Below are 9,002 nucleotides of genomic sequence, written 5' to 3'. Positions count from 1 at the left end.
TTATCTTTGCTGTACTGTTCTATGATGTGCTGCTATGCATGGTGTTAGTGTCTTTTAATTTTGTTGTTCTGTAAAGCACTTTGGTCAGTCATTGGCTGCTATAAAATGTGCTATATAAATAAAATGAACTTGAACTTGAACTTCACAGCCTCTCTTCATACTAAAGAGACAAACTGACAGGATAAAGTCTCTAACCTGCCTGTCAGCTCGCTCTGGGCCGGTTCACTTACCGTAAAGGCTTGAATACGTGTGCACTCCAAATGTCGGTGCGGCTAGCTTAATTGCCTTCTTACAGACGAGTGACAGAAACACTCAAAGCGGTTCTTTTCTAAGAAGTCAGCCACAGATGGAGCGGATGTGCTGGGAAACAGTTCAGCAGAACAGCTTCTTTCTCAGGGGACCTTTTTTATGCTTTTTCATATTTTCTGGCATTTCTATAATGTTACAATGTCTGACGTTCATGATAAACACGGCCAAAGCTTCAAATAATGAGGTCAAAGTATTTAAAAGAAATCCCTGTGAGCCAAAACCTCATATCTCCCTGTTCTGAACACCGTTTTTTCTACTAACGGCTCGGTATGATGTCATTCCGAGGCTGGATTTCCATATATGGTCATTTGCTCCAGGCAGAGCATGCTGGCCACGCCCACAAAGGAACATGCAGCCCTATCCCTGCGGCAGCCTGGTAAATACATAAGACAATGGCCAATCAGAAGACAGTGGGCTTTGGAGCGGGGGCTTAAAGAGACAGGAGCATCTACAGCTTGTTTCAGACAGAGGCTGAAATGAAGGCCTACATGAAGAGACAGTATAAGATAGAAAATAATTTTTTTGAACTTTGAATCATGCAAAGCTGCCATACAGGAGTCACAGAACTACAATATAGGACTGGAAATGCAGTATAACAGGTTTCCTTTAAAATGCTTCCACACTGCCGACATGTCAACATAATTTTTCCGTAATTTGACTTACTATTATTTTTTTTGCTATTTTTGGCCGATTAATTTCTGTGGCCGAACATTTTGTGCTCCAGATGTACTGAACGTTGTGTGTTTGACAGTGCTGGGTATGAATAACATGTTTGTTTCTCTACGACGGCCGATGCCTTTAGTTTCAGTAGTTTTCTCAGTACCTCACACAAAAGAGAAGTTATCAAATGTAAAAGAAACCATCTGACTTTGGAAAAGAGTGAGTGAAGAACAGCGTTGATTTCAACCAAGTCTACAAAACATGTTTCACATCGTATCTGACAAACCTCTCCTCCCTCCCTCCTCCTCCTCTGTCTGTAGCTGAACAATATGCCGCCTGACACCTGCAGCGAGTTCAGTTTCTCCAAAAAGGGTCAGCTGATCATGAGCGCTGTTAATTCAGCCAGCAGCTCCGCCCCGCCCTCCCTGTCCTCCTCCTCCTCCATCCTGACCAATGGCTTGTCTCCACCCATCCATCAGACTCCGCCCTCATCTGACCTCCTGCCGAAATGGATCCTCGCCGCTGCCAAGGTGGGTGGAGCTGCGAGACACACTCAAACACACCTGCAGAGTCCACGGCATGCATATAAACCTGTATGTGTGTGTGTGTGTGCAGGGCCGTCACACAGAGCTGGTCCGCCTGACTCGGCCTCTGTCTGGAGGTCTGGGCTTCAGCGTGGTCGGCCTGAACCCTGAAGGAACCAGCAGTCAGGGCGTCTTCGTTAAACACATCCAGCCTGGAGGCGTCGCGCACAGGTTCAGCTAAAGCTTTGTTTGCTACAGTCAGAATGAGCAGCAGGTCATGAAGAAGCAGCTCCTACGACTGAAATGCAGTTTAACATGGAGATAAAAGATATTAAGTTCCTTTCACACATTGAAGATCATGTTTGCTTTTATTTCCGACAAAATTAGATTTTATTAGATGTTTAAAGTCATTTTTTATAATTCAAATCACAGCTCATTGTAAAAATTGTACTCAAATAGTGTTTTGGATATAAAAATAAGAGTGTAGGTAATAAAACATTTATTGTAAGCTAAAACAACCTCCCCTCAGACAAAGCTTGGGAAAAGGTGCCCCCCTCGGTTTACTTCTTTAGTTTGCTCAGTTTCTGGATACCTTTGGGAACCATGATTATGTTATTTGATCTCATAGACACTCAACAATAGAGGCAGTATAGCATAATATTACCGTTTGACATAATTTCAGACTGCACCAAATAAATTCAAAAACGTCAGTCCTAAGGCTTTTATTACTTTCTGACTCTGGTAACGTTAGAAAAACTCTCTCATTTACCAGGTCACACACGTAGGCTATTCGGTTTGATCACCATTTGAAAACTAATATAATAACTAATCACTGTGTGATCACACTTTGAAAACTTCTGGGCTAAAACATATATAACTATTTTGACCCTTTTAATCGAGTCAAAAAGAAATTGAAAAGGTAAACAAACTGGAATACAGTTTACATTGTGCTGTTTTAGCATTTAACAGCTACTGTGTGTTATGGCCAGCCGTTTTAACATTTATTCCTTTAAACTTACTACTAGCTATTTAAAAGTTTTCATTAGGTACTAGTAACTAATACCATTTTACAAGTAACTACTATTTAAATGCTAGTACCTATTCTAATAGTCACTAGTAACTTTTCCAAAAGATACTCGTAACATTTTTATTCTTACTAGTGCATTTTGGGGGTTACTAGTCATTTATCAATAACTTGTTATTGACGGTTGAATTCTTACTAGTAAAATGGAAAAGTTACTATTTACTAAAACAAGAGCACTAGTAGCTAAAGAATATATACTAGTAAAATGGAAATGATTACTATTTACTTATGAAATGGTGTCTGAACTGCAGAGCCCCATAGATTTCAATGGTAAAATTGTGCAATTAGTTATAAGTAAATAAAAAAACAAAACAAACACTAGTAACTAGGGGTGAGAAACACCAAAGGCCCCATGATACAAATTTTATACGATATAATATTGCAATTTATTATTAACTTCAAATTGTGTCCCCAAAGAAAAGCTCTATTTCTATTGGACTGAAAAAGCAACTGATTTTATTATCGTAGTTCTCATGTACAATTTATATAATAAAAGATTGATACTTGACCCCCCAGTGTATCAATACAATATTGCCATGGAAAATATTATGAAGTGAATTACTAAAAGCTAACCAGCTAGCTGTGTAACTGTGGAGATTTCTGCGGGAGAGTTTGGTTTTTATCGTGTTACTGGAAAGTCCTGACTGGTGTTGTCGCTGCAGGAACGGGTGTCTCCAGGAGAGGGACCAGATCCTGGTGATAAACGGCAGTCCTCTGGAGGCGGGGATCAGCCAGCAGCAGGCGCTGACCCTCCTGCAGCAGCCCGGAGAGACGGTGGAGCTGGTGGTCGCCAGGGACCGCCCACTCAACGCATCATCACAACCTGCCGCCGCCATCAACACGGTAAGACGATCAACTATTGCTCGTTTTATGTGTGACTCTTAAAGCGTCACAAATTGAAATCTGAAAAAGAACAAATACCTTTCTGCAAACCATCTCCAGGACATTTGTAATTTTAAAAATACTTCTACAAACACCTCTAACCCCTAATAATTAGTCCCAAAACCACAAACTTGGTCTTTACATATTTGTTTGTGTACAGATTAAACAAGAAACATGTTAATCAGCATTAGACGTGCTGGGAGGTGGATTTGAACAGAGCCAGGTTAGCTGTTTCCCCTGCATCCAGTCTTTATGCTAAACCAGGCTAACCACCTCCTGCAGCACAACATATTTATTATTTAAATCTCCCGACACTCCGACGGGATTGGTCAGGATGCACTGACAGCAGCCTCTCTGATCAGGAAAGGAAATTGTAAAGAAAACTTGCATAGAATTACATTTATGCATGATTCATGATCCATATTGTCACTATTTTAGAGACCCCCCCCAGTGATCATTTTTTCAGGGGAGCTCCCGTCTTGTTAAGAGGAGCCCAGTTTGCACCCTGCCTACAACTTCAACCATCAAATTCCAGCAACAGGAAATAACGTTTATCTTGTACTTAGTTTTTTTTTCTGGTGTCACAATGTTTCTCTGTGTTGGTGATTTATTAAAAAAACAAAACACTTTATTTTGGGTTGAAATGCGTTGTAACGCGCGTTACTGAGATTGTAACGAGTCTAATATCACCAAAATCTGCATTACAGCAAAAAGTAATACATTATTGTACGGCTGTACAATGATAAAAATGTTATCACCATAAAAACTTTCATATCTTTCGATATAGATAATTATCATGATAAGTATCAAATCGTTATTTCTTTCGAGTTTAAAGGCTGATTTTTGCTCCTGAGTGATGGTGAATGGTTAATTGTGGTTTAAACTTTTCTTTATGGTCAGAAAATTTGAGGGCAAACAGCGGATGACTTCTCAAATCTGAGGCAGAATATTCAAAACAATTATGATAAAATCTATATCTATCTAGAGTATAAGTAAAAGCTGTTTTCAGTCCTTTTTCCTCAACATCTTAAAGGGGCTATATGTAAGTTTTTCAATGAAATTAATAAAATTTTCATTGCTTTATTGTCAAAGGGCTCAAAACTCACTTAGAAATGAAGCACACGCCTGTTTTCTCCGTTGCTTGCATCAGCCACTATTCTGCTTTCAATGTGAGGTCTCCGGGTCGGATTCAGCCCTGTGCGCTCACGAGCCTCTCAGACTACAGCGACAACACGGCAGCTAACGACATGCAGTCCGCTAACACCATAAAACAACCGGCTCACAGCAAAACACAGGCTCCACGTAAGGATCCAAAACAACAGTAAAGGTTCATGTGCTGAAGCCCATCAGACCAAACGGGTTCAGATGATGTCGAGTAAGAACAAAGTGAGCATCAGTGAAGCTGGAGAAACACAGAGAAAGTCACGTTAGCTTGTCGGCTAACAGCGAGCAGTTGCTAACATTATCCGGTGCAAAGTTTTATATAACGTTAGCTTTCCACATTACTTCACCAACTAACGCCACCCATGTTACTATCCTGTGTGCCACTGTTGATTTAGCCTGCAAGAAAGGATGTGACGGCAAAAAGCAAATGTGGAGCGATTTGTTTACTAACGTTAGCCTATAGCGATGCAGCCAGCTAACGCTACAGCAGCTCGGACCTGCTGCTGTTTGCTTCGTAGCATTCAGTTTATGTTTATTGTGGTTTTACCGTTACTCAGCTCCACAGCTTCTCCACGTCTACGTCGCTGTAACTGACGAGACCCACATAACATAAAACACTGCAACAAAGGAAGAGCCATCAGCTATCACTAGTTACAGGAAAGTTACTCACTGCGGTCTAACTGTTATAGTCACTTATAATATTCAGTCCAGCTCACTTTCAACAGTTTCATTATCATCCAGTACATGTAGCTGTGCTGACATTGCTGAGCCTCCGGTGACAGATTCACAGATAGTAAAGATGGTTACTGAAAGCAGCAGGCGAGCTAACGATGTAGCACGTCGACTAAATGCAGTAAATGTAACGTCATCATGTAACGAGCGTGGATTACTTCAACCTGCAGCTGATTAAAAACATTACTGTAACGTTTCAGTGGGAGTTCAGCTGAGTTTCCAGCTCTGTCTGTCTATAGCTGCTGTCACTCTGCCTTTTTTCCGGGAGGATTGTTCCGATATGCTGCTCGCTGCGCTGAATGAAGTAACGTTACGGCGCCGGTGTTGATCTGCCTCTGAGACGGGAACGTTGAAGTAACATCTGTGTGAAAAGCCACAGCCTGCATGCTGGTGTTCCTGCGTTTATTGTGGTATTTCTGTGTGACAGCGGTTGTGTTTCAGATTCTGCTCGCTCTTGAGTTCAAGCGAGAACGCGTACGAACACACGCCTGGTTGCAATCTTAAAACCGCACCGCTAGAGGCCGCTGGAAACTCCATAATGCCCCTTTTAATAAAAAAATTGTGTGATTCAAGTGAATAAAATCAAACATTTATTGAACATTTGTTATATTGTTGTTTTATTGTCCAGCAGCCCTACGTTATTGTACCTGCATTACTGTTGCGACACGTTATTCCCAGCCGTGGGTTGTCGCTATAGAAACAGTTTATTCAGTCTGGAATAAAAGAGGCAGTCCAGATGGGCCTTGCACTTCTGATACTAAAGTTTTAATGTCAGTTGTTTGAGCGAAACAAGAAAACAAGCTTAGGTTGTAAAATAAAGTCAATTCCAAATCTTGAGCATCCATTTTAGGGTAAAAAAAATTATATATAAACCATTTAAAATCTATAAAATTATATTGTCCAGAGTTAATAAACGTCCCTGCTGTGCAATTTAACATTAAAATGAGTTGGTGCATGTTGAGCTGCAGAACAAGGTGTCAGGTTTTTTCATTTTGCAACAAAACTTGAAAGAAAAGAGTTTGCACATTTGTTCCTTGTTGAGTTTTATGGCTCAGTGTGAAATTATATTTAAGGTCAGATCTTAAACCAGCTACTGTAGAGATTTGGAGCATCACTGAAATCCGCTTTATACTGTACTGTGTGTTCAGCCAGCTACACAAACACACCTCATCCAGCAGCTTGGCTGTCACTCAAAACAAGCATTGCAGCGAGGGCGTCAATCATAACTGGAGGGCACTTTGAAACCACGCCTCCGCCTCAGAGGGAGACCTCCTGTTTATGATGAGCCGTAAGTCTGCTGACATTGACTCGGATTATTTTTATGACCTTAAAGCCTATAGGAAATCAAGTTAGTGCTCCACTTGCAGCTTCGCTCCTGACAATATGTATTTAAGTCTGAGTGGAGGCGCGATCAATGAATGTCGACATGACGGGCGAGTCAAAGACTGGCAGCGAGGCAGGAGAGAGCGAGGACAGAGACACGGATAAATGTCTGAAACGCACTCTGAAGTGAGATGAAGGGTCAAAGGTCACACTGTAGATAACTTCACCTGTGGTGGATTTGGTAGGTGAAGCTTCTGTTCTGTTTAATTGGCTTTAATTAATCCAGCGTTTCCCGATCTGAGGAGCTCCGAGGAGCCTTTGCTCATAATTGTTTTCTCTAAAGCAACAATAAACCAGCAAATAAAGCTGCTGCTGCCAGTGAGGAACGGTCAGTCAGTGAATGTAGGGGAGAGCCGGGACCATTGATCAGAGAAACTTCATTTTAAAAGATAACGTTACAGACAGCTGATGGGTTTTTTTGTTGAGATCAGCAGCTTGTGTGTGTGTGTGTGTGTGTGTGTGTGTGTGTGTGTTAGTCTTAACGCATTCACAGCAAGACTAGATTTGTGTAGTTTGTAGGACTGCAGCTAACGATGGTTTTAGTAATTGAGTATTCTATAGATTAATTAATCGATGCGAAGAATTTGTGTCGATGCTTTTAGTAATCGAATAAATCGATAAATTGTTTCAGCCCTTGTTTGTTGGAGAGAGAAGGAGAATAAAGTGAGACAGGCTTGCCTCTGTGTTTTAATGCAGCCGAATTCACTATTTAATTGTTTTTATCTACATATTTTTCTGTTTCTGTTGTCTAACTGGGGACGGAGCTTCATCACGGGGACCACCTGCTACAGAGTGATTTAAACCAAGTTTACATGACCCCGGAGTCGCTCCAAATGTCCGTCTGCCTCGCTGCTGCCGGAGCTGATCGCAGTCATTCTACTAAATGTTTGTGCTCACACCAGGAGCTCTGCAGTGCGTCCCAGAAGCGTCCCAGCGTCAAGCAGCACAGCGCAGATGAACCTGACAGGAAGCCAGACACAGACACGGCACAGAATCCATTTAATTTTCAAAATAAAATACCCGGTACAGACTTCCGATCGTTTATCAACAATCAACACAGTTAAATCAGACAAAAAAGAAACATTTTTACTACGTAGCTTCTTAATCATAGTAGAAGCACAAAAAGCAAGCACTAATCACCAAATCAACAAAATTTAAACATCCAACAAAAATCCAGCATGCAAAATGCTCTTGACGTTGAAGTTGACGCTGTAAATAAACCGCTGCGCAGCCTATGTCCGTCCCTCAGAATTCCCATGATGCAGAAAGGGGAAGTGGGTTTTGTTAAAATGTGGCCCCCTACCAGCCAGGGCCCTGGGGCGGCCGCACCCACGCTATCTCCACTTATGTGTGGATGAACACTCTGTTAACCAGCGGTCAGTAGCTAACCGCGATCATCGTCAGACAAAATGACCAAATCCAGCAGCTCTGCTGAGAGATCGGCTGTAACACGAGTGATCACAGAAAGTTAGAGACAAGTAAAGGTTTGAATTGAATTGACAAAATACACAAGTTATGGAAGAATAATAAAGACACAAGTCTTGAACAGTTTTTGTCTGGGGTGGGAGGAGTCGGCCACAATCTTTCCTGCTCGCCTCAGAGTCCTGGAGGCGCACAGGTCCCGAAGTGATGGAAGATTGCAGCCAATCACCTTCTTTACAGAGCGAATGACGCCCTGCAGCCTGCCCTTGTCCCTGGCAGTGGCAGCAGCGAACCAGATGGTGATGGAGGAGGTGAGGATGGACTCAATGATGGCGGTGTAGAAGTGCACCATCATTGTCTTTGGCAGGCTGAACTTCTTCAGCTGCTGCAGGAAGTACATCCTCTGCTGGTCCTTCTTGGTGAGGGAGATGATGGTGCCCAGGAAGCGGAAGGAGTCCACAGTGAAATAGTTTACTGTGACGGACCGGCTCAAAAGCCCTGACATGATTGATCACACAGCAACAACAACGGGCTGCAGCAACGGTACTATTACTTTATTTACAACAACTTAAACATTTACTTAACACAGTTACTCAAATAAAGCAGTGTCGTGTGGTAATCAGTAAGTCAGTAGTGTCTGCAATAATGAGGAGCGAGGAGTAGAGGGAACTGCGTCTCCCAAAGTGCAACAGGTAAGATGTGCTTTATATATGGAGAACACCGGGGCCCAGGTGGCTCCAATACATGTTGATGACGACGACCCCGCCTACTGACAGACTACAGACTACTACAGAACACGCATAAACACTCCACAACCTAATGGGGACGTCGCATTACAAACA

At 42.1% G+C, this 9,002-nt stretch overlaps 1 protein-coding gene across 1 annotated transcript in view; it reads left to right on the top strand.

The window, feature by feature from the left end:
- Positions 1 to 3,960, top strand: part of LOC123957407 (inaD-like protein) — a 12,318-nt gene extending 8,358 nt beyond the window's left edge. Inside the window, exons 4-7 of the mRNA XM_046030162.1 lie at positions 1,290 to 1,499; positions 1,585 to 1,724; positions 3,240 to 3,420; positions 3,898 to 3,960. Of these exons, the coding sequence (XP_045886118.1) occupies positions 1,290 to 1,499; positions 1,585 to 1,724; positions 3,240 to 3,420; positions 3,898 to 3,945 (579 nt within the window). The 3' untranslated portion in view covers positions 3,946 to 3,960. The remainder of the gene's footprint in view (positions 1 to 1,289; positions 1,500 to 1,584; positions 1,725 to 3,239; positions 3,421 to 3,897) is intronic.
- Positions 3,961 to 9,002: the final 5,042 nt, after the last annotated feature.

The sequence above is a fragment of the Micropterus dolomieu genome, linkage group LG19, assembly GCF_021292245.1.
Source record: "Micropterus dolomieu isolate WLL.071019.BEF.003 ecotype Adirondacks linkage group LG19, ASM2129224v1, whole genome shotgun sequence".
NCBI lineage: Eukaryota > Metazoa > Chordata > Actinopteri > Centrarchiformes > Centrarchidae > Micropterus > Micropterus dolomieu.
The sequence above is the reverse complement of the archived record's forward strand: the minus strand, read 5'-3'. Positions and strand labels throughout refer to the sequence as shown.